Source organism: Bos indicus x Bos taurus, chromosome 16 (assembly GCF_003369695.1).
Source record: "Bos indicus x Bos taurus breed Angus x Brahman F1 hybrid chromosome 16, Bos_hybrid_MaternalHap_v2.0, whole genome shotgun sequence".
NCBI classification, from domain to species: Eukaryota; Metazoa; Chordata; class Mammalia; order Artiodactyla; family Bovidae; genus Bos; species Bos indicus x Bos taurus.
The window spans coordinates 30,055,113-30,082,035 of NC_040091.1; the positions used below are offsets into that span (position 1 = coordinate 30,055,113).

Genomic DNA, 26,923 nt, shown 5'->3' on the forward strand with positions numbered 1-26,923 from the left:
TCTGAGCCACCAGGGAAGCCCAATAATACCGGAGTGGGTAGCCTATCCCTTCTCTAGGGCTATTTCTGACACAGGAATCAAACCAGGATCTCCTGAATTGCAGGTGGATTCTTTACCAGCTGAGCTTCCAGGGAAGCCCCTAAAGAACATAAATCTGTTTAAATTTATTTAAGCATCCTTAATAATAGCATCCTTAATTAATGTATTAGAAAATTACTTGTAACTTCTCAAGGGGAAGTAGTAACAGGCAGTGGTAAAAAGCAAGGCATAAGTCTTGGTACCAGGCAGAAATGGGTTTGGAATTTTGATATTTCTTTCAATTTCTATTTTAAATAAAATCAATGTAAAATACTTCCCTTTGATTTAAAATTAAACCATTAAAAACTTTCACAAAATAATACTGAATGCATATATAAATTAGTAGATCAGAGAAGCTTGTTCATGATTCAGCTTTTGGTTGACTGTGCTACGTCACTTTAGTCACTTTCACTTCAGCTAAGTCAAGAAGTCACTGACTGTGATCTATGGGCTGCAACCTGCCAGGCTCCTCTGTCCATTGGATTCTCCAGGCACGAACACTGGAGTGCGTGGCCACGCCCTTTGCTAGGGGATGTTCCCGACCCGGGGATTGGACCTACGTCTCCTGCACTGGCAGGTGGGTTCTTTACCACTAGTGCACCTGGGAAGCCCTTTCGGTCGATCAAGCATTCCTAACTCCTGGCATGCTGCACTTCATGGGGTTGCAAGGAGTCGGACTCAGCAAGTGAACAACTATCACAGAAATTTTAACTTTTTCTTTTATCATATATTATTTAAAAATGATGTAAATTAAATAATACACGATGGGCCAAAGGTTAAAATCAAGGATGCAATATAGTGATGATTGTACCTTTTCATGTATCGGTACTTCAATAATTACCAATTAGCAATGGTGGCACATACCGTAACAAAGAAAAGGCAGGACTTAAATGCCATCTTCTGATTTCAGAGAATCAGGGAAAGAAACTGGCAACCTCAGCTCTGTACTGCTGAGTTCGTATTACCTCTCCCAATGCCTTAAGTCAAAGTCAGATGAGGAGAGGACAAGGAAAAAGAGGTCTCTTTTGGGGAGAATACAGCATTCTTTCTTTTGTCCTACTCCAAAGAATCACTTGGGGAGATTGTAAAGCTCCACGAGATGGTGAAGGACAGGGAAGCCAGCTGCAGTCCAAGGAGTAGCAAAGAGTCGGACATGACTGAGCGTTGAAGAACAACAAAGAATCACTCAAAATTGGGAAGACTGCAAAAAACCATTTTAATCCCCATTAGGTTGTCAGCTTCACCACTGAGCTTGCTGGTCTGCCTCTCTGTTAAGATGGGGGAGGTCAGAGCAAGGAGGGCCCCAGCCAGCTGCAAAGGGATCCAAGCTCTCCTCCCTAGGTTCCCAGTACCCAAAGGTTCAGAAGACAGCCCTCCAAACACATCCATAGAATTCAAAGAGTAAAGAGCATAAACACATGGCAGAGAGGCCCTCACATCAGAGGAATGGGTATGCTGTCTCAAGCTGAAGGTCAGTTACCTGAAGGACCACAAATGTCCAGGAAAGTGACTTGGAAGTAAGCTCCTCCGCACTTGGTCCTGCTGGCGCCACCAACGTCCCTATAGACTAGATTCAGGCCTATGCACTGATCTAGATAGCTCAAAAGGGAACAGACCACGCGCCCAGCCCTTGCAGAGCTGGTGGACAGAGAAGAGCTTTGAATAAAATGAGATTTAAGTGTTAAATTTGGAACAGAATAGGACTAAGTCATAAAGAATCAAAATGAAAGTATTTAATAGCTGTAAGTTACTGAAAAGTTAGGGAGGGAATCAGCCTGAGATGGCATTCCACTGTAACAGGGAAGAGCAAATTCTGACTTTATGTTGGATCTGTTTCTTTTACTTTAACCTTTGCTTTTTATGCTTTTGTTATTATAATCACTGTCTACCACTGGAAGCAGATACAATGGCCTGCCACAGGGAACCCTGCCCCTCCAAACTGACTGTTAAATTAGAGTACCTTTGATCAGCTCACAGACAGACATTCTGACCCTGCTCACCTGTGAAAGGCTGCAGAAAAGAAATTAACATAACCCTTCCACAAGACTGGTTATTTCAGGAGATTTCTGCAAGACTTAGGACCTTTTTACTTTACTTCCTCACCTCCTTCCCCTCTCTGTTCTATAAAAGAACCTAATATCCAGGCTCCCATAAGACGGTTATTTTGAGAAATAATCTGCCATCTTCTTGGTCTGCCAGCTTTTTGAATAGTTGTATTCCTTGCCTCCAACACCTCATCTCTGATGTACTGGCTTGTCATGCGGTAAGCAGAGTGACCTTGGACTCGGTAACAATACAACCAGAAAGCGAAGTGGCTGACTGTAGTTACCAGATGAAACACAATCAATTTAAGTAGTTCCTAATGAAGCAAGATAGCACGTAAGTGGTGTGTAATAAAGACTATCATTGGTACAATGTATTATTTATAAAATACTAGCCTGAGAACAGTTGCTTCATTCCACTATTAGAAATAATATAAAATATAAAAAATTTAGTAATTTAAGATGTAAAGGGCAAAAATTTCAGACTAGATCAAGACAGTAGCTGTAATTTATGTGTGATGCCATATAAAGTATAAATGATGTTTTTAATACATATTCAGTCTCCAAATCAAACAAGACATATGCTATTTTATAATTTGTTGTATCAAATTATGCTTTTGGAGAAAAGCTTAAAAACCTGTCTTTACTGGTAATGCAAAACAGTCTTCTGCCTTAGTCTTCCATCTGTCTGATTCCTGCTCTCTAGGGGCAGCTTCTTTTCAATTCCTTTAGCTGTTTCTGCTCATATTTACCCTCCATTTCTAGAGAAGACTTCCATTGTTATCTATTGACTTTTCAGTTTTAGAGACCACTTACTAACTTCCTACTAAGGAAGAGAGTTAGTTCTCATGGTTCTTTAGATTCTTTGCCCCCACAGTGATGTTTTCTTTCCCCTCTAGCTCCCATTACAATTCAACATAAATCTGGGGCAAATCAATATTTAAAGTTTACAGTACTATGGCTTTGTAAGTATTATTCACAAGATACCCAGACTGCATTTTTCTTTCTCATTTATGCTGTTTTCTTTTGTGTTGATAACTGCCTCATTACTCTGTTAAAAATAATTTTAATCTATGCATCTTTGAACTCTGACAGATGGACAACTATGGTATATGTAACAACAGATAATCTTTCAGTTTTAAAACATATTCTTCTTGAGTCCCTGACCTGGAACTCCTTTCCAGGCTTGCTACACAGGTATTGTCCTGGAATTTCTTTTCCCAATGATCCTAGGAATTCATTTTGGCTCTATTTTGGAAACTTTGTTTTCTCTGAATCCCAGGTCTTCCTCTTTGTTTATTTTCTCTTATTTTAAGGACACTTCCTAAGAAAACGTACATGGAAGGTAAACTTTTTAAGATTATTCAATCTTAAAGTCTTTACTCCTTCACCACTGACTAAAACTTTGGTTGGGTAAAGTTTTCTAGGTTAGAAATCCTTTTCTCTCACAATTTTGAAGACACTGCTGTATTATGTCTAGCTTCCAGTAGGGCTTCCTATTTGGTAGAGAGGGGATATCAAGGTCTAAATGTTTCCTACACAGCTTTTTAACTTAAATTTAGAAGTACTCTCTGTGCTTCCAATTCCCAAACCCTCTCAGGCAGAAATCAACCTTTTCCCTGTAGACACTTAGTTTTCGGCTTTCTCTGGTATGTTAAGTTGGGGTTCCCAGGTGGCTCAGTGGTAAAGAATCCATTTCCAATGCAGGAGATGCAGGTTCTTATCTCTGGGTGGGGAAGATCTCCTGAAGAAGGTAATGGTAACCCACTCCGGTATTCTTGCCTGGAGAATCTCATGGACAGAAGAACCTGGTGGGCTACAAACCATGGAGTTGCAAAGACACAACTGAGCGACTGAGCATGCATGGTATGTTAAGCCAGTTGCCACCCATCCATCTGCTTTCCAGCTTCCAACATTTTCTGGATGTCATATCTGCTGCTGGTTGGTTCCTTGCCAATTCTGTCCTTCTTGCTTTCTGACTTTAAGGATCCCTTTGTGACATTACAATAGTATTAAAAAAAAAAGTAGAAGTAAATGGTTGATCCACTATGTTTAACCAAAAATATATTTTGAATTTTCTATAAGCAGGTATCACAGTATAAACTTATTGCTAATGTTTCTGTTAATACTAACATGAATTTCTGTTAACTTTCTTTCTTGAGCCCAAAGATCTAGTAAGGTAAGTCTACTAATCCCTATTGCATTGACTTAAGACACACTAAAAAAAAAAATTCTACTCTGATGAAATAACAATGGAATAATAGTCAAATGTATGACATACTTAATAATACCAAATTAAAGAGGTAGTTCTCAAATGAGAAGTTAGACTTAATCTAAGTTCTAACATGTGCTCTACAAACGCACATGCCTTTGAGTTACTCTCGCAACTCTCATTCTGCCATGAATTCTCTTTAGGGAAAAATTCCCTATGTTATTTATGGATGAGACTAAAGCATTCATGAATTAACATGTTTCTTATACTTTCTCAATATCTTACTAATTATCATCAGGTAAAAACATTTGAGTGATATCAGGCTTGAAAAAGAAATTTTCAATGTTAATATTTATTTTGGCAGATTGATGAAAAAATGTGCCTTCATTAAGTCTGAAATATTGATAATAGTATAAATGAGTACATCTTCTACAGAGATTAATGCAAAACTAAAAATGTATACACTTGGTCCTCAGGGAAAAACAGGTTAAAAACCATAATGACATTTATAACTACTAAAATGACTTAAAAAAAAAAAAAGACTGACAATATTAAATGTCAGCAAGGATTTGGAGCAATTGAAATTTTCATATATTGCTGGCAGGGTATAAAATGGGACAACAGCATTGTAGAACTATTTTGACAGTTTCTTACAAAGTTAAACATGTACATTCCATATGACTCTGATTCTACTTTCAGTTCTTTACCCAAGAGAACTGAAAACATATCTACAAAAACAAACAACTTCCTATCAGTTTTATTCATGATATCTCCAACTTGGAAATTACTCAAATGTCTATCAACAATTATGTGAATAAATGAATTGTGTAAAGTTAAAAATGGAATACTACTCAGCAACAAAAAAGAATGTATTAATGGTACATTTAGTCATAAGGGTAACTCTCAGAAGAAAGTATGCTGAGCAATTCTATTTCTATTACATTCTAAAACAAGGAAAACCTATTGATAATAACAGGAAGCACTGGATTGCCTGGGACTAGAGGTGGGAAGGACTAAGTATAAGAAAATTGGGAGAAAGATTTTGGAGTGATAAAAATGATTCATAGTCTGACTGGGGTAGTAGTTACATGAGTGTACACAACTGCCAAAACTCATCAATTTGTACACTTAAAATGGGTACATTTTATTGCATGGAAACTGTACTTCAATAAAGTTGATTAAAAAGTGGGAAGGGAATGATAAATGGAGAACTCAGGACAATGACTACCTTGGGGCAGGGGAGTGAAGCAGGTGATGGGATAGAAAGGAACACAAAGGCAGTTTTAACAGGAGGACTGACAATAATCTAGTCCCTCTGTTGGGTATAAGGTTCACAGGTCTTCATTTTTTTAATACATTGTTATAATGTATATATGTAACATATTTTCATAAATACTACTTAATAAAAATGAATTAAAATATAATAAAAATACATGGGCTTCAAGGCCAGAAAACAGGGTTTTAACTTTGTGTTCTAATTAGTTCTAATTAGTTTGGATAAGTCACTTACCTTCCCTGAGGTTCTTAAAATGACTTAGCCTACCTTAAATCGGTTGTTAAGAGGAAAAGATGAAATAATATACATAAAAGTATGCTGAAAACATAAAGTAATATGTAAATAACTTGGAGACTTTAATCATGGTAGATTAATTAGAAAAGTAGGAGTTGGACGCGACTGAGGGACTTCACTTTCACTTTTCACTTTCATGCGTTGGAGAAGGAAATGGCAACCCACTCCAGTGTTCTTGCCTGGAGAATCACAGGGACAGGGGAGCCTGGTGGGCTGCCGTCTTTGGGGTCACACAGAGTCGGACACGACTGAAGCGACTTAGCAGCAGCAGCAATGAATAACACATAGAGAACATTAATGGAATACTAGCCATAGCGGGTGGTGATAACATGGGAGGAAGTGGTGGAGGAAGGGTAATGAGAGCAGTCAGCACGTAGATTTCTTACCTTGTGCCAGGTACTGTTCTAAACCTTAATGAAATTACTAACTTAATCCTCATAAAGATCCTATGAGGTAAAAATAACCCACATTTGGAGCTGAGCAAAGGGAGGGATAGAAAAAAATTAAGCAACTTGTCTATGGTCACACAAATGTTTTCTTTTGGCCACGCCATGTGGCATGCAGGATCTGAGCTCCTCAACCAGATATTAAACCTGTGCCCCTGCATTGGGAGTGCAGAGTCTTAACACTGGATTGCCAGGGGAAGTCTCTTAAGGTCACACAAATTTAAGTGGTAGAGAGGATTCAAACCAGACAAGTTTGATACCAGAAACAACCACACACAGAGAAAAGCAAGTTACTTATTATACAAGGAGCTTAAGACCAAGACATATATAAAGAAAGAAAAGCAAAACTCTACACTGTAGAACACATAAGATATTAGAAACAAGGAATACGGGGTAAAACAACGGATTCATTTTGATATTTGGCAAAACTAATACAATTATGTAAAGTTAAAAAAATCATTTAAAGTAATATTTTCATATTTCTATTTTTTTCATATTCTTTCTTACATTTCTCTGTATTTATTCATAGAATAACCTGTCTGAGTAGACTATGAGAGATTTGACATTTTTCTTTAAAAGATACTATTTTATCAGACTTGGCAAGATTTCTTTCTCTAGAATTTAGTTCACACCCTTCCCATAAAATGGTTATTAATGAAATGTCTGCACTGTGGAATCTGATAATCCACACAACTTCCTTAGCAGAAGTCTGCTGCAATTCAGTTAGAAACCAGAAGACACAGGTTCTGGTTGTGAGTCAAAGCACCAAGTGGCTTATGTGTGGTATCTCAGTTTCCCTGTCTGTGCCACTCATCCTGCGGCAGAGGCTAAGCTGGAAGTAGTGCCGAGCTATTGCTGGGCAGTGTCAGACTCAAACTTAGAACAGCCTTCTTCCCAATGTGCACAACACAGAGACATATTCACACCCAAACTAGGTGACTACTTTGTGATGTTTTCCCATAGGATGTTTATGAAGCTCATTATATTCTGATTTCCAACATAAAAATGACCACAAAAAAGAGACAGGAAGAATAGAATATAGTAGGATTGACCTAAGGCAACCCAAATTTGCCACATAAGAAAAGAGGGGATAAAGTAAAGATCTGAGGGGAAAAAACTTAAAAGAGAAAAAGGCAAGTGAAATTGAAGGCATCATCATCATCATTTTATCTTTTCAGGCAACTCAGTTAAGACACATGATGCTGCCTGTTTAATATCAGAGTTTTCAGGCCCAGAAATATAAAGTAGTACTAAAATCATATACATGGAAAAACAAATACTCTAAAACACATTTAAAAAAATCTATCTTTAGTTTCTAAGTTTTTATAATGAACATACATTATTACTGTAAGAAAACAAATTTCTAAAACTCTTAACTTTTGATATAAGACAGTGATATAAAACAACTATAAATGCTTTAGAAATATATATATATAAATTAAAGTATACCACGTTAGCCAACAAAAAAGGAAGAGAATAAATTACTATAGATACGCTATCAAGATACAGAGCTTATCTTGATAATATCTAGATTTACAGAAAAAAATTTCTGGTAAAGTTTGTAAAAAAATTGTTGGTTTTTATACAGAAAAGAATGCCTGAATGCACTAAAACCAATTCGCTTTCACAGCTTATTTGCAGTCTTGTCATATTCTCTTAGATACATATAACCACCTACTGAAAACATGAAACAATTTTATGTTTTTATAAGAATTTAGATTTTATAATTTCTACTACTGGATATCTAAAAATAGGATTATACGATGTTAAAAAAAAAAAAACCTTGCTTTGCTATTTGTCTAGGAGCAGTATGCGCAGAAAAGCTCCTTCACAGCAACTCAGATGTAATACTTGTAAAATATTATATGAGGCAGGCATTTTTAATGTCTACTTCTAATTTAAAAACATACCCAGCTCTTTGGCTGTAGCTCCTCTTTCCTTTGGATCTTCAGACACTATTAACTGCGTAAAGCATTTCCTTCCCAGGGACTTCTGGACAGCTGCTATCTAAAAAGTTTTTCAAAAAGAAAGAAAGAAAAAAAAAAAAAAACTTTGGGGGAAACTGTTGCATTAAGTTAGAAAGCTGAAAACAATTTGAGGAAGGTTTCATTATTTTCTAAACCAGTCCATACAACAAAACATGACACGTTTTTCCTATAAACATTTTCAAAGAAAATCTCTTACCTTATCTTTGGATAAAAGAGGACTGTAGGAAAAAAGAGAGAGAGGGGAAAAAAGAATTAAAAAAAATATTATAGCAGCAAAATGCTTCCAAACAAATGTCACTGAAACGGCTGTAAAAAAAAAAAAAAAAAAAAAAGAAAAGAAAAAAATACAGCTTCTCCGGATTCTAATATTAGCACAGAACATTTCCACTGCTGAAACATTACCACTGGTTCACAACAGTTCAAAGTGCAACTATATCATGTGTTAATGTTAGATGGCCAATAACTAATGAAAAACCTCCAAAGAAGCTATAAATACTGAGAGTCAGCAGGGGAAAAAATGTCAACCTTTGCTAATCATGTATTTCAAGAGTATTTTACACATATTAAAATTTCAGTTTATGTCATTATCGTCGAAAGTTGATTATGGTAGAAGATAATTTTATTCACATTTTCCACAGAAAAGGATAAAAAAAGACGTAATCTGTAAATATATTTTAGGGAACACTCAAGATAAAAGAATGCATACATTCACCAAAAAGTATACACAGTAATGTTCACAGCCATTTTATTCATAATGTTAAAAAACTGGAAACAATCCAAATGTCTATTAACAATATAATGGATAAATAAATTACTGCACAGTCATATAATGAATCCACATAGGAGTAAAGCAGAGCAAATTACCACTGCAGGTAGCAACATGTAACACAGACGTAATCATGTGCAAAAAAGCTAGATACAAAAATCTAGTCTGTGTGATAACATTTATGTAAAACTGCAGGACAGGCAAATACAGTGTTACAGAACTCAGAGAGCAGTTACTATCTGAGGGGATGGGTGCTGGCTTTGTACACAAATTAGGGTGCTTTCTGAGGGGCTGGACTGTTTTGATTCTTGGTCAGAGTATTAGTTGCATATATGTATCTGTACAGGTAAAAATTCAGCTGTGTATTGTAATAGTCAAACATTTTGTATTAATTTTAGGTGTATAATTTTGGGGAATTATCAAATATAAGCATACAATTTTAGGTTTGGTTTACAATACTATCTACTGTTCACTAGTAGAAATTCTCTAGAGATGTGAAGCAGTGTGACTGAAGACTAGTTTTTAAATTATGTGTTGGCACTAATGAGGACCTATTGTATAGCATAGGGAACTCTACTCAATTCTCTGTAATGACCTATATGGGAAAAGAATCTAAAAAAGAGTGGGTATATGTATAAAAGTATAACTGATTCACTTTGCTGTATACCTGAAACTAACACCACATTATGAATCAACTATACTGCGATAAAAATGAAAAAAACATTATGTGTTGGCAAGTTGCCTTATATTTAAAAAGAGGAAAAAAAAGAAAAAGAGTCACGTCTATATTAGATTCAATAATTCTTTATTTTTAAATAATTAAAACATTTGTAACAGATTAAACAATTATTAGTTCCCTGGGAAGAGCAGAAAAGTATCTATATTGAATGTTTTGAAAGTAAGAAAACAATCTCCCTTATCTATCTTTAATATTCCATTATTTAAAAGTTTTACAAAGCCAAAAGTTAACCTATTTAACATATTAAAATTAGGTCATAATGCAGAATCCATAAAAAGACTGTTTTAAAAGTTCAAACTAACACAAGAAAATTGTACATCCCAGAAATCTGCACTAGTTTAAAATAATTATCATATCCCCTCACCTTTATAATTCTGAGTCTTCAAATAATAATTAAAATATATATACTTAAGTGCTTTATTATTACTATGTTCAGTTTTAAAAATCCAACTCTTTGATACAAATCAAATAATTTAAAATTATCTGGTATTCTGATTAAATGCATTTGCATTCCAGTATCAGGCTACTCTTAAAAGTGTGTTTTTACTACAACATACAGAGACAGACATAGAAACACTGGAAAACAATTGTAATAAAAATCCTAACACAAATTTTTCCATCGGAATCACCTAACCTCTTAAGCAAAAGTTAATTGAAATTAGAAGTTACATTAAAAAATTTCTAATTAGAAGGTGCTTTGAATTTTGTAAAACAGACCTTTTGCTAAGTTTTGTGTAAGAAACAGATAAAATCTGAGAAAGGAACCAAATCATTTTATTAATTTTAATTTCTCCAGTTAGCATTAACAAAACAAATAAGTGAATTCTGCATTTTAAATATTCAGTATTACAATGCTTCTCCAATATTCTATTCCAATTCACTGTAAACAGTCAAGTACTTACTCTTGATGTGTTGCACAAAATTTAGCAAGCCGTTCAAAATCTTCACCATTAAATCCTTTCTCTGAATTCCTCAAAGGTGTAACTGTATGTGGTTGTACAGTTTTCCATTTTGTTTCTAAATTTAAAATATTTGTTAGTCACTAGCTATTACAAAACATGTTTAGAAGGGAAAATACTTAACTGGCTCTACTGATAAAGATTATCATGCAAAATTATCTTTTCAGCCCAAAGTTAACACAGAAATAGCTAAGTGATTGTTTTTAAATCTAAGTATATATCCCAGAGACTAAATCAGCCAAGGACATCAGAAGAAATGAAAAAGTTGCAAGTGTTCTTTTCTTGGCACTTGTATGAAAAACAAAATACAAAGACAAAAACTTTCTTAAAATGAGGTAAACTTGCGGTAAAAATGCTACTTTCTTTGCAACACTAACTTGACTAGAAACATCTACTTCCTGACCTAGAAAACCAGGTCAAATATGTTAACTTTCTAGATAGCAACTTGTTAGATTATTGATAATTCTGCACTCTAGTTTGTACTCACCCCACTGTTCTTGAATGGCAGAAAGATTTGCGAGCAATTGCTCGTGATACAGTCGTTCGAGCTGAATGAATTTCATTGCTTTCTCATCTGAACAGAAAATTTAAGGAAAATAGGAATCCAGGCTACAGAATAATGTCTTAGATTAACTGAGAATTTTGAAGTTTATAAAAAACTGAGAGGGCTCTAAATAATTTTAAATTTAAACAAAAAAGTAAGGGTTTTTGGTTTTGAAGTAGGTAAATTTTAATGTTGCATATCATGCAGTAAGCTACCTGGTTTCTATTCTATCAGTAAACAGGAGACACAAAGAGAAGGTTTTAATGTTCAAGAAATGCCTGCTTGCTAATAATACCTCTAGCAGAGTCAATTAAATATAATTTAATTGGAAATAGGGCCCATATGGAATCCGTAATCTAAGTGTTCCCCCTCCTTTTTCTCTCCTTAAATTACCTTCTGTCAAGCCACTATGTTACCCTCTAGTCAAATGTTTGTTTCTGATTTCAACTCCACGTGATCCTTATTTTTCACTGAATGCTTTTTTTTTTTTTTGTAAATTAACTTGCCATAGTGATTTTTATAATTATGTGATTTGACTTTTTTTGGTAGATTTTCTTAGGAATTTCTGCCTTCTCCATCTGTATCACACATTTAGCATTATATGAGGTCAGGATAAGCTGTCCAACTGTCTACCTTCCTTTGGGCCATGTTCTAAATGTTGACCCAGAAAGAAGGAAGAGAAAAAACTCATTGTTAGCTTTTTAGTCTTCCCATGGTCACTCAGAGGTTTAGTTCTCTCTCTCATTTGTGTCTTAAATATATGCCAGGGATCATAAAATAGACCAGGGAGAAGCAGAGACAATTCTATTTTCCTCTGCTCATAACTTAAAAATATACCAATGTTTCTCACACTTTACTGAACATAAATGTTATTTGAAAATCTTGGTAAAATACAGATTTATGAGTCTGATCCCCAGAAGCTCTGATTCTAAAGCCCACGAGTTTGCATTTCTAGGAAGCTCCCAGGGAAGCTGATGTGCTCTGCACTGTACTACATCATACTCATCATTTGGGTAGTCCTAAGCTTCATTTCCTTAAGAATTTGATTTCCTCCAGACTTAGTGATGAACAGCCACTGCCCTAAGTTTCTACCACACTTTACTAGTTTACTTGATAGGGGTTCAGGATGACAACTGCTTGTCCCCCAATCTGTAGTGAAAATCAGTAAGGTTAGGAGAAAAAAGAAATCACACAAATGGGGAAATAAAGATACTTAGGATGAGTTCTCTCTAAAGTGTATATATTGGACCTTCTCTGAAAAAATAAAAACAATTTTAAGAGAGGGAAATTAAAAAATGGAAGGAATAAATCTTTCTTTTACTAAAGTTATGGGCTTTCCAGGTGGTGCTAGTGGTAAAGAACCTGCTTGCCAGTACAGGTAGACGTAAGAGATGTGGGTTCAATCCCTGGGTCTGAAAAATCCCCTGGAGAAGGGCATGGCAACTAACTCTGGTATTCTTGCCTGGAGAATCCCATGGACAGAGGAGCCTGGCAGGCTACAGTCCATTGGGTTGTAGAGAGTCGGACGTGACTGAAGAGACAGCACAAACAAAAGTTAACATGCAGTCTTCCTTGACAACAGTTATTCTGTTTATCGCTAATGAAGAACTCTTCATTAGCAATAGATATAGCAAATTTTGCAAATTAGATATAGCAAATCTTCCCTTTGCTATATATATATATATAGCTATAATAAGAGTCATGAGATTTGCTGTGTATAATATGGCTGACAAACTCTACCATATGAATATTACTTGCTTTGTACTTCTGTTTAATTCAAAAGAAAACAAATCCAATGGGTTTCTATTTTTTTGCAACATGCATTCTCCCCTTCCTCCACACACAAATATTTAGATTTTGGTAAAATTAGAGCTTGTCCACAGGAGGTCAAACTTGGGTGGTTCTAGAGAATTTTCTGGAGTAACAAATGTCCTACATCTTGTTTTCTGAGATGGTCACATGGGTCCATGAAACAAAATCCAGTGACAACAACAGATCATACATTCATTGTAGGTAAATCTCAATTTTAAAAGTGGGCAGTTCACTAAGCGTTCTAGGCATTTCTTCTTGTAATTAAAAAAAGGATACAGTCCTCCTCCTGGAAATAAGACTCTGCTATCTGTTAAAAACAAATAAAAAACAGAGAAAGTTAAATTAACAGTTGAATAAAAAGACAAATTTGGAAGAAACCAAAACCTTGAAACTCTCAAAATCTTTGATATCAAACTAAGAAAACTCTTAACCATATTCGCCAGTTCAGAAAAAAATATGACTCTAGGCACAAGACACATTTTTGAAGTCACTTGTCTCAAGAAAAGCAAACACAGACATTCTTTGGTCTGTACACAATCTCATTCTTTCTATTCTATTTCAAGTCAAAGCAAACATCACTGATTCACTAGAGTTTAGAATAAGAACTCTAAAGAATGAGAGAGATGCTATCGAGGCTTATAAAGTAGAACATGAATGAAAGGATGGCTGTATCATGAACTAAAAAACTGAACTATGTCAGGTCACAAGGGATCTTAAAACCCATTGGTCTCATTAGTATTTCACAAACTACCTCAGGGGACACAGACTTTTCATTCTCTTTTGATATTTCAGAAAAGGACAGACCAAGTGCTACTAGTTGAGCAATGATGTTTGGAATAGATACAAAGTGCTGCATGGGATAAAGGGCACTGGATGGGAGGGCAAGGTCCAGGGACTCAGCCTCTGCACCCAGCTGAGGCATATCCCTTAGCAGATTCATTCTAGGGCAACTTTAAATTTAAAAATTCTTTGAGTCTAAAAACTTTGGAATCCTTTATTCAGATATAGCATTTATCAATAGAACAGTAAAACCAAAAGTATACATGGAGAAATATTTGCATGAATTGACTATTGTCATACTTAAAATACTTCATTAAGTAGTTTACACTTTCAGTTTGCCCTGATTTTTCCTAAGTCTCTAATGAAAAAGGTATTCTGTTTATGGATCAAGACCTCTACTTTCCAGGAAACTATCAGTACAAAGAGCAGTAAAATGCCAGTCAAACCTATAAATCAGAAATAAAAAAGGAATGTTTTTTTCTCTAAATCCCACAGTGGAAAAAGTATAGTTTTAAAGGAAATAGTTGCCTAGCTTAAAATTTATTCTATATATCTAATATTCTTCCAGGAGCAAAACAACAATATAGATGGACCCAATCACCTCTCTGTAAATTGTCAGCTTAATCAATTAGCTTTCAGACTTCTGGGACAGTTCCAGTCCCATAGGTGCAACCATAAAGACAGGATCATGAAACCCAAGGCCTCAAAAGTAAAAAGGCACTTCCAGGTGAAAGGGCAGCTTGAAAAATAAATACACAGGGTGCCTTCTCCTATAAAAACCTACTCCTGACAAGTCGAGCAGGGTAAAAGAAGGTGTGATTTTCTTTGATGCCCCAAATGTCTAAATACAGGAGGTAGCTTGGTAGAGCAGAAAAACATGAAAGTTTGAAGGTGAATAATCTGTGTTCTAGACCAAGCTTTGCCACTACCAGCTGTGTGACTCTGGACGTGTCATTTCATGTCTCAACCTCGGCTTCCTTATTTGTAAAACAGGGTCAGTAATACCTACAGCTCCTGGAGACAGAACGTGTGTCTAGTACAGTGCCCAGGACACAGCAGCAAGTGCTTAAAACGGGTTGCACTTGCTGACTCTGGACCAGAAATACTCTACCAGTGCAGAGCAGAATCGTGAAGAAGTGAGTTGAAAATCACTTTGGGAGGGCAGTAATTTTAAGTAATTTTAACCAGTTTTCCTGGTTTAAAGTATCTTTTATCTACTGGGAACAAAAAGGAATTAGGAAGGCGTATGTGTTTGTCCGCAGTCCCACAGAGTGGCTTCAAGGATCCCAGTGAAGCCATTTCCTGCTTGAGTCTGAGATGAGTTTCATGACATGCTCACTGAGCACAGAGTACAGCACTTGAACTTCTTCTCACGTCTATAGGAAAAACTCTCAAGTTTATGACTTAGGTTATACACTTAAAGCTAACCTGCCATTATATTAACAACGTCAGTGTATAAGAGATTACTCACACCCAAGAAAAATAATTTTTCTTTTTTGGCCACACTACACGGTCTGTGGAACTTCCCTGATGAGCTATCAGACCCATGCCCCCTGCAGTGGAAGTGCAGGTCTTAACCACTGGACCACCAGGGAAGTCCCCAAGAAAAGTAATTTTTAAATGGAATCTTCGAGAGATCCAAGAACTTTAGTGTGGACTCTGGAACCAGACATGGACTTGAATCTTGTCTCTATGACTTATTGGCTGTGTGACGTCAGACAAGTTAAAAAAAAATCTTCTTTGGTTATAATAATGTGTCATTCTGACAGTATTACTGTGAGGATTAAATGGCCTAAAAAACCTAGAATAGTGGTACTAAAACAGTATTTCCTATTTTAGTATTCTTATCATTGAGGCTGTTATTACTACTGTTATGTCAATACTGACAGAGATGTACAATGGATGCTTGGAAAACAAGAATCAATAAAACATATTAAGTGCCAAAAGAAAAAAAGAGTTCCAAGAGCTAAAAAACGTAAGTGAATATCTGCAGTGATCATAGTCATTAATATCAAATGTCCTTTGGCATATATTCATCCATATAATATGTTAGAAATAGTAACTATCCTGTAATTAACTCTCCATTAATACTTCCTTATTTCTGTCAGTGGAACTACCATTCCTCCTAACTGGGTATTCCTAGAATTACTCTTCTCTGATTTCTTTATCATCCCTTTTTTCATTATCTACACCGAGTCCCTAGGTCAAGATTTCAAATTCACCTCTCTGTGTTTCCACTGTCACCACCTTAACCTAGAAACTATTCTCACTTTATGTTTGAATTATAAACTTCTTCTTTTACCTCTTACCTTTATCAAAAATATATATATTTACATGGTTTAAAGAGTTAAACGGTTCTATAAGATGTGTTTAAGAAAGGCCCTGCTGTTCGTGTTCGATTCTCCTTTCTTCAGGAGCAAGCACTAAGATATCTCTTTTTAAAAAAATGCTGTATCTCTAAATATTATGCTTATATTTTCTATTTCTTGATTTTTTTTTTCAGTTTTAGAAAATGGGGATTGAGTCTTTTGCTCCTTCCCCTACAAACATATACCACACATACTTTCTCTCACATATTGACCTATCCCATGCTGTTATATTGTAGTAAAAGGTAGGCAAACATTTAATGTTTACCTTATTATGAGTAAGCCATGTAGTAAACTCTCATTATTTTTCCTTTCATGAAAACTTTCTGTTTTCACTGGAGTTTCTTTTTTCCTTTTTTTTTTGGTATAGTTTTCCATGCACTTATCGCTTATACAACGCTAGTCTATCAGAGTTGAAAACTTCCCTCAATGTATTCAGACACACCAAATATTCAGAAATCGGAAAATGATATAAAAGTTTCTCCCCAGACCCTTCTGATCTGCTCAAATAAAAGTGGGTACACTCTCCTTCTTGGTACAAAGCTGTCATCTAAGACTCTCTCTTCTCCTAGAGAACCCCTTCACCCGTCTCCGGGGTAGCACCCCATTTTCTTTTATCTTAATCTTCCTGTTCCTTGGTTTACTCTCTTGTTTTGGTGGAGTACATCATATAGTGACTTCCTGAGAAAGGATGAAAAGGAAATATCACAGACCCTGACATAGGAACATTCCTGGTATAGCTGAGGAAGTGCTAGGAGGCCAGTGTACCTGGAAAGAAGTGAATAAGAAGGAGTTTTAGGAATTAAGGTCTAAGAGGTAACAGGGCCAGATCATGGAGTGTCTTGCCATGGTAAGAATTTTGGCTTTTACTCTCAATGTGAAAAGAAGTCAATGGATGGCTTTGAACAGAGAAGTCTCATGATCCCAACTAACATTTTATCTGGATCACAATGACTGCTATGTAGAGGAAGGGGAAAAAAACCTAGATGGAAATAAAGGTAAAGCAGAGAGGGTTCTACAATTAGTTTACTGCAAGAATCTGAATGAAATCTGATCGTGTCTTGTACTATCAAGATGGCGGCAATGAAGGAGGAAAGAAGACATCAGAATCTACATATATTTTTTAAATAGATTGGCAGGATCTGCTGATTAGATATGGACGTGGGGAAAAGTGAAGGATGACTTCAAAGTATTTGGTCTCAGCAACTAGAGGGATGGATATGCCATCTAACAAAAGGGAGAAAAAAAAGTCAAAGTCTGATTTTGGGCATCTTAAGTTTGAGAGGCCCATGAGATGCCTCAGGAAGCTGGATGTTTAGTCTATACTGCAGGACTGAATCCTCAAAAACTCCAATGTTTAACAATCAGTAAAATTTGGAGGACTCAACAAATGACCCAGAGAAGGCATATCCAGTGAGGTAAGATATAAAAGTGGAAAGTGGGGGGGTCCTAAAAAGCAAAAGAAAATGCTGCAAAATAGAGCATGTGATCAACTTGTCAGAGCTTCTAATACTTCTGGTAGGAAGAAAACTGAGGACTAACAATTAGATTCACATGAGTGTGCAATACGGAGATCAATCCTGGCGTTTACAGTGCAATTCTGGTGGGGTAGTGGCACAAAGGCCACTCTGGAGTGAGTTCAAGCGTCATCTGAATATGGAATGTTACCTAGGTAGAACTCTTGCCCAATGTATTTTCAGTTCAGTTCAGTTCAGTTCAGTCGCTCAGTCAAGTCTGACTCTTTGCGACCCCATGAATTGTAGCACGCCAGGCCTCCCTGTCCATGACCAACTCCTGGAGTTTACTCAAACTCATGTCCATCGAGTCGGTGATGCCACCCAGCCATCTCATCCTGTGTCGTCCCCTTTTCCTCCTGCTCCCAATCCCTCCCAGCATCAGAGTCTTTTCCAATGAGTCAGTACTTTGCATCAGGTGGCCAAAGCACTGGAGTCTCAGCTTTAACATCAGTCCTTCCAATGAACACCCAGGACTGATCTCCTTTAGAATGGACTGGTTGGATCTCCTTGCAGTCCAAGGGACTCTCAAGAGTCTTCTCCAACACCACAGTTCAAAGCATCAGTTCATCGGCACTCAGCTTTCTTCACAGTCCAACTCTCACGTCCACACATGACTACTGCAAAAACCATAGCCTTGACTAGACGGACCTTTAGTAATGTCTCTGTTTTTTATTATGCTATCTAGTTTGGTCATAACTTTCCTTCCAAGGAGTAACCGTCTTTTAATTTCATGGCTGCAATCACATCTGCAGTGATTTTGGAGCCCCCCAAAATAAAGTCTGACATGTTTCCACTGTTTCCCCATCTATTTGCCATGAAGTGATGGGACCAGATGCCATGATCTTAGTTTTCTGAATGTTGAGCTTTAGGCCAACTTTTTCACTCTCCTCTTTTACTTTATGAAGAAATAATCAGACAGATCCTAATTATGGGACATTTTTACAAGAACTCTTAACTCTTCAGACGTGTCAATGTTATAAAAGCAAAAATAAACCAACAAATAAAACAGAATGCAGGGAATTGTTCTGGATTACTAAGGATTAAAGAATGTTCACAACCAAATGCAATGTGTGCTCCTTCACTGGATCCTGGATCAGAGGGAAACTAGTTATAATGAATATTTGTGGAACAACATGAAGAAACAAATATAGGCTCTATATTAAATAATATTAAACCAACGTCTCATTTCTTGGGGTTGATAATGGCATTGTAAGTTATTTAGGAGAGTGTCATTGTTCTTGGGAAATTTATGTGCAAGTATTTAAGGGTGAAGTGATGTAATGCCTGAAAATTACTTTAAGATGTTTCATGGAAAATAAATATGTGGGGTAGGGTTGAGTGGGAGGAGGGGAAACGAAAATCTGGCAAAATGTTAACAGCTGTCAAATTCAAGTGAAAGACACAGTGTGAACTTCTGGGAATTACTAAATAATGGGGAAAAACAAGTCACTCCACTTCTCTCTAACTTGTGTTTCCCTTGAGAGTAACTGACAGGATATTTTGTATTCTTGGACTATGGAAGGCAGTCATCAGCTGACTGCTGTTGCCCTGGTGTCTCAGTTTACTGCAGTCTCAGCCATCTCTTTCCAACAAGCAATGTTTGAATTAGTGACAGAGAAATATAGTTACACCGCTAATGTTTAATTACTTTTATGTTAAGCATACCAAGTGTTATTGATATGTTAAGTACTTGTACATGCAGTATTTCACTGAGTCGTCTACAACATTACAGAAGATGAAACTAAAAGCTGCTTAGTTTGTTAGTATGGGTTAGGGTTAGATTTTAAAGTAGAGCCAGAGCCCATACTTTAAAGCCACCAATATACTCTCTAATCTTCTTTGCCAGGAGAGGACAGACTGCTGAGGTATTTCAGAAGCATAACCTACAGGACTAGCAAACTGACATATTCCTAGGGGATGAAGGTGGAGTTCTACTTTGAGACATTAAAACAAATTAAATAATCTGCATCTGATCAAGACTGTTATCATCTTCCTGCCTAAAAATGTGATTTTCTACTAGATCTGCTTCAGCTATAGGATCACCTGCTAGTAGAAAAGAGCATTTTCCTTACATTTAATGTAACAATAGCCCAGTGACATAAACTGCTTGAAAAGATTTGGCTACACTTAGCTGTTTCTATTTACTCCAAATGTCCATTTCCCCAACTTTTTATTGAAATTCTACATAAGACTTCAAAGAATAGTAAAATCAACAGTCATATACCTTTTATTTAGATTTGTCAATTATTGACATTTTGCCAAATCTTCTCTTTTTCTTTCCCTTTCTTACACGTTTTTTCCCACTGAAATACCTTAAGTTGCAGGCATTATATAACTTTACTCCTAAATACTACTTTCACGTGTGTTTCCCAAGAATGAAGACACTCTCCTACATGACCTTCAATTCCATTATCAATCTCAAGAAATTTGACAATGATGCAATAGTAGTATTATTATACAGTCAGTATTCAAATTTCTGTCAAGTTGTCCCCAAAACACACGCTTTGAGAGATGTGGGTTTGATCCCTGGTTCAGAAAGAGACCCTAGAGTAGGAAATGGCAACCCACTCCAGTATTCTTGCCTGGAAAATTCCATGGATGGAGGAGCCCAGTGGGCTACAGAGTCAGACAGGGTTGCAAAGAGTCAGACACGACTGAGCAACTGAGCACAAAACAAAGCCCTACAATTATAAGGAACTTGCTTTGTGAGGGAGTCTTTTATCTCGCATTTGTAAAGATGATTATAATGTCTCTCTAAATTGTTTGGAGAATGAAATAACCATTAGTGTAAATATCCTTTACAAACTCAATCCATTGTACAAATTTAAAGAAGGATCAAAGATTACAAAGCTGCCTTGGTATTGGTGGTTCTCAACTACAGTTCTCAACTATGGTTAACATGTACTATATATGTTACCAGCACACCAGAGGTCAACAAGTAGTACACATTTTCTCAAAGGCATTCTTCAAGCCCACCAAGGAGGTAATATAAATTTGTAAGAACATATGTTTTCCTGCATTGGGACAAAAGCTATTTTACTTAAAAAAAATTATTCCCTGCTTATTGCAAATGTTTAATGAACAGGAAGAGTGAGTGAAATAAAATTGAAGCTTCTTCCATTCCCATATATGAATTATTTTCATTTTAAAAAAAGAAAATAAAACACAGCTCATAAATACCTTAATCTTTTCAGAATTATCTCATGTAAAAAACCTTCCGTATTACTGTCCTTAAGGTCTCCCAGTCTCCAGGCTCTCCATCTTCTAGTTTACCCTCTCAATCATCAAGAATTATATTTCTAGAATTCTAATTTTGGCACCTCCATAATTAAAAGCTCTCAGCCTCTAAAAGCAAGACCTTAATGTTACAAGTTATCCAATCTTAATTCCCATCTCTCTTCCATCTTAATCTTCAAAATGATATCCCAGTCATGTCTTTGCAAAGGCTGATCTCTTTCTGTACCAGTTCATTTTCTTTATCTATTGTGAGCCTATAAATCCTGCAAAACCCAGCTCAAGAATCACCTTCTTTCTGTCTAATGTCCAAAGGACAAAGTTAATCATGCATTTGTGCTTTTGCTGAACCTGAAGCACACACCTACTCTAATACTTTATACAGACTTCTACCATTAGTTGGCTACATAATTGCTTTTCCTATTCCACAGTGTCTGTCTTAAAGACATGTTCTTAGGTAATCTGTTTCCCTAGTGTCTAGCTTAGTTTTGGGTACCTTGTTGGTACTTACTAAGCACTTTCTACATTGACTCATTTGTAGACAATGACTCTCTTTTGTACACACTAAGTAAAAGAAGGGGTTTCCCTGGCAGCTCAGGAGTAATCAATCTGCCTGTAATGCATGAGACGCAGGAAATGCGGGTTTGATCCCTAGGTTAGCACGATTCCCCAGGAGTAGGAAATGTCAACCCACGCCAGTATTCTTGCCTGAGAAATCCCACTGAACAGAGGAGCCTGGGCAGCTACAGTCCATGGGGTTTCAAGAGTCGGACACAACTTAGTGACTAAACCACCACCACCACCAAGTAAAAGCAGCTAGTGATTGTATGAGCCATAGATTGATGATCCAAGCCAACATGTGGCCACCAGTCAGTGATATGCCAGATTTCCTACCAGCTACTGATCCAAAGTCACCTTTTCCTGGACTCACCAATGACAGGTGGAGCAGAATCAATTACAGAGAATTGGATTTTAGATTATTACAAATATTGGCCCCAGAATTTCAGTGAGGCTGCAATTCAAAGTTCAGCAAGATACCTGGTGAAGGCAAAGGGGAAGTGCTCTTGAATCCAACTGCTCAACTTCACCTCGTATAAGTGAGAACAGAGATTGCAGAACCAACTTTGAGGCTTCCAGTTGATTGTTAGCATTTACTTCTGCAGATTCTTCATCACTAACGGCATGTGTCACTACATGTAGTATATTTTCTTGCATTAAAGGTGTGCTATCTTCTGAAGAAAGTCCTTTGAGAGTAAATAAAATGCTCATGTTAGAATAAATTTCCATCATGGTAGAACACTTAATAATAATTATGCCTTTTAACCATAAAATTTTCAAATAAAACTGATTATAGAAAAAAAAAAAAAACCCACAGAAGCCACAAGTTATTTTCCTCATTAAGTTAAGATTCTGCTTGACATCTGATTCTTTCTATTAGCAATTAGTTAACAGAAGCAATTCTGTTAGTTCTATATAAACTTTTCTATTTACAATACATTATAGATTAAGAATCTATATTCTTAATTAAGAATATTAAAAAAAGAGAGATCTAAAGAAAAGTATGAAGGTTAAAATCTGACAAAAAATTTGACTCTCCCAAAGGAAAAATGAATTAACTATAATTTGAAGTCATACCTTGCTCCAAATGAAATAGCACTAAATAAGAAAGTAAATGTGGCTATCATATCAAAGGCTAAAGAAGTTAAGCCTTCTTCTCTAAACTCTGGTCTGATAACTTTAGAACTACCTCTGGAGCCCAGGAGAGCAGAGGGAATCAGATGTCCAGAGCTAATGGTCACAGAAACTTTCTTCCTAGTAAAAAAGAGTAAAACAAACTTGGGAAAAAAAAAAAAAAATCAGCAAATAAATCCTTGGCCCAGAGCTCCTGAAATAACACACCAAATTTTAAAACTCTAAACATAACACATTATAACTTTACCCTTCACTGAAATCTCAGCATGAGTTCTAATTTTCATACTGAAATCGAGTAGACTGTGTGAATCTGTACTTACCTTCAGCTAGTCCGTCTCAGGAAGGCTCTTTCTCACTAATTTAGTATATGCACACCATGATTGAAGATGCCTTCGGCCTGGAGATGGCCTGCCATTTTATTTTGTATTTGTGAAAAACAGGAATGATTTTTCTGCTTTCTAATTTTCTTTTTTTTTTTTAATTTTATTTTTAAACTTTACAATATTGTATTGGTTTTGCCAAATATCGAAATGAATCTGCCACAGGTATACATGTGTTCCCCATCCTGAACCCTCCTCCTTCCTCCGTCCCCATACCATCCCTCTGGGTCATCCCAGTGCACCAGCCCCAAGCATCCAGTATCGTGCATCGAACCTGGACTGGCGACTCGTTCCATATATGATATTATATGTATTTCAATGCCATTCTCCCAAATCATCCCACCCTCTCCCTCTCCCACAGAGTTCAAAAGACTGTTCTAGACATCAGTGTCTCTAACTGCAATGGTGGTAATGCCAATGTAGGAAGAGAAGCTTTCTATAGAGAACTACAAAGAAACTAAGATAAATACTGTTTTCTTTCCTTTTCCTCCCAGCCACACTACTATACCCAAGACATTAAATCACGTAAGACTGTGATAAGGCTAATCATCCAAATTCTATATTTTTCTTTATTAAATTCTTCTTAATTTTTCATTAAATGTTTGGTAGAATTCACCAAGGGGCTTCCCAGGTGGCTCAGTGGTAAAGAACCCACCTGCCAATGAAGAAGACCCAGGTTCAATCCCTGGGTCGGGAAGATCCCCTGGAGGAAGGCATGGTAACTCACTCCGGTTATTTTTATCTGGAAAACCCTGTGGACAGAGGAGCCTGGAGGGCTATAGCCCACAGGGTCGCAAAGAGTCAAACAAAATTGAGTGACTGAACAACAACGAAAACAAAATTCACCTATGAATTAAATGTCTGGTAGAATTCATTTGAGGAAAAATTAGTATCAATCCTTCTCAGACTTTTCCAAAAATCAAAGAGCAGGGAACAGTCTCAATCTCATTTTTACAAAGCCAGCATTACCCTGATACTAAAGCCAAATAAAGATACTACATAAAAAGTAAACTACAAATAAATGTCTCTGATGAATACAGATGCAAAAATTCTCAACAACTTAACTCAAAAGCACATTTAAAGGATCGGACACTGTCATCAAGCAGAATTTATTCCTGGGATGCAAGGTTGATTCAACATACATTAACCAATCAATGTCACACAGCACATTAACTGAATGAAGGATAAGTAACACATGGTCACCTCAATGGATGTGGGAAAAATTATTTAACAAAATTCAATATCCTTTAATGATAAAACTCTCAACATAGTAGGTACGGAAGAATGTACCTCAATATGATAAAAGCCATATATGACAAACTCACAGATAACATCATACTCAACAATGAAAGGTTAACATATTTTCCTTGAAGATCTGGAACAAGACAAGGGTGCCTACTCTCACCACTCCTATTCAACATAGTACTGGAAGTTCTGGTCAGAGCAATCAAGCAAGAAAAAGAAATGAAAGGCATCCATCTCAGAAAGGAAGATGTGAAACTGTCTCTGTTTGCAGATGATATAATCTTATAGATGGAAAACCCTCAGGACTTCACTAAAAAACTGTTAGAACCAACAAATGATTTCAGTAAAGTTACAGGATATACAATCACCATATAAAAATCAGTTGCAATGCTATATACTAACAGTGAACTATCTGAAAAAGAAAACCATTTTATTTACAATAGTATTAAAACAACAAAGTACTTAGGAATAAATTTAACAAAGTACATGAAAGCCACTGTTGCTGTTGTTCAGTTGCTCAGTCACGTCTGACTCTTTGCGAACCCATGGACTGCAGCACGCCAGGCTTCCCTGTCCTTCCCCATCTCCCGAAACTTGCTCAAACTCATGTCCATTGAGTCTGTGATACCATCCAACGATCTCATCCTCTGTTGTCCCCCTTCTCTTCCTGCCTTCCATCTTTCCCAGCATCAGAGTCTTTTCTAATGAGTCGGCTCTTTGCATCAGGTGGCCAAAGTATTGGAGCTTCAGCTTCAGCATCTGTCCTTCCAATGAATATTCAGGATTGACTTCCTTTATTTAGTAATGACTGGTTTTATCTCCTTGCTGTCCAAGGGACTCTCAAGAGTCTTCTCCAACACCACAGGTCAAAAGCATCAATTCTTTGGTGTTCAGCTTTCTTTATGGTCCAACTCTTGCATCCATACATGACTACTGGAAAAACCATAGCTTTGCCTATACAGACCTTTGTTGGCAAAGTAGCCCTCCAGAGTCCTCTGTCTACAGGGATTCTCCAGGCAAGATTACTGGAGTGGGTTGCCATGCTGTCCTCCAGGGGATCTTCCCAACCCAGGGATAGAACCCAGATCTCCCGCATTGCAGGTGGATTCTTTACCACCTGAGCCACCAGGAAAGCCCACGAATACTAGAGTGGGTAGCCTATCCCTTCTCCAGGGGATCTTCCCAACCCAGAAATTGAACCGGGGTCTCCTGCACTGCAGATGGATTCTTTACCAGCTGAGTTACTTGGGAAGCCTGAAAGCTATTGAAGACAAATATAAATGTAAAGATATACTATGCTCATGGGTTGGAAGAATTAAAAAATAACTACGCTACTCATAGCAATCCTCGGATTCAATGGAATCTCTATCAAAATTGCAATGGCATTTTTGAAAGTATTAGAAAAGTATTAAAATTTATATGGAACCATAAAAGATAACATATAGCCAGAGCAATCATGAGCAAAAAAAAGAAAAAAAAAACCAACAAAGTTAATAGCATCTATGAGATTTCAAAAACTACTACAAAATTATAGTAATCAACAATAACATAGTTGGCATAATAACAGATGCACAGAACACCGGAACACAATAGAGCATCACAATAGAGCAACAGATTTGTTTCTACACATTTATGATCTTTATCAAACATGCAAAGAACACACACAATTAGAGAAAGGATAGTTTCTTCAACAAAGAGTGCTACGAAAATTGGCTTTCCATATGTGGAAGAATGAAATTGAACTCATTTTACTACATATGCAAAAAATCAACTTGATATGGAATTGAGATTTGAAAGTAAGACCTGAAACCATGCAACTGTTAGAAGAAAATATAGGGGAAGAGCTTCCTGACACTGATGTAGGTAAGACTGTTTTGGACATGACACCAAAAGCACAGGCACCGAAAGCAAAAGTAGACAAATGGGATTTCATCAAACTAAAAAGCTTCTTGCACAGTAAAGGAAACAATCAACAAAGGGAAGAGACAATCTATGAAGTGGGAGAAAATATTTGCTAACCATCCATCTGAAAAGGGGTTAATATCCAAAATACATAAGGAATTCAAACCACTCAATACCAAGAAAACAATGTGATCGAACTGTTGGTGGAAATGCATATTGGTACAGCTATTATGAAAAACAGTACAAACACTCCTCAAAAACGTAAGACTAGAACTACCCTGCTGCTGCTGCTAAGTCGCGTCAGTCGTGTCTGACTCTGTGCGACCCCATAGACGGCAGCCCACCAGGCTCCCCTGTCCCTGGGATTGTCCAGGCAAGAACACTGGAGTGGGTTGCCATTTCCTTCTCCAATGCATGAAAGTGAAAAGTGAAAGTGAAGTCGTTCAGTAGTGTCCAACTCTTAGCGACCCCATGGACTGCAGCCTACCATGCTCCTCCGTCCATGGAATTCTCTAGAATCAAGAGTACTGGAGTGGGGTGCCATTGCCTTCTCTGAGATGATCCAGCAATTCCACTTCTGGGTATGCACACAAGGGGAACAAAATCAAGAATCAAAATGATTATCTACACCCTAAGGTTCATTACAGCATC

At 36.7% G+C, this 26,923-nt stretch overlaps 1 protein-coding gene across 3 annotated transcripts in view; it reads right to left on the reverse strand.

Moving 5' to 3' along the window:
* The window catches only part of CNST (consortin, connexin sorting protein), a 99,094-nt gene that overhangs the window by 18,929 nt on the left and 53,242 nt on the right, over positions 1–26,923 (reverse strand). For all 3 annotated transcript variants that reach the window (XM_027564664.1, XM_027564665.1, XM_027564666.1), the window contains 6 exons: positions 22,092–22,297; positions 13,433–13,463; positions 11,288–11,374; positions 10,744–10,858; positions 8,533–8,554; positions 8,259–8,355 (listed from right to left, as the gene is read on the reverse strand). In XM_027564664.1, coding sequence (XP_027420465.1) covers positions 8,259–8,355; positions 8,533–8,554; positions 10,744–10,858; positions 11,288–11,374; positions 13,433–13,463; positions 22,092–22,297 — 558 coding nt within the window. The remainder of the gene's footprint in view (positions 1–8,258; positions 8,356–8,532; positions 8,555–10,743; positions 10,859–11,287; positions 11,375–13,432; positions 13,464–22,091; positions 22,298–26,923) is intronic.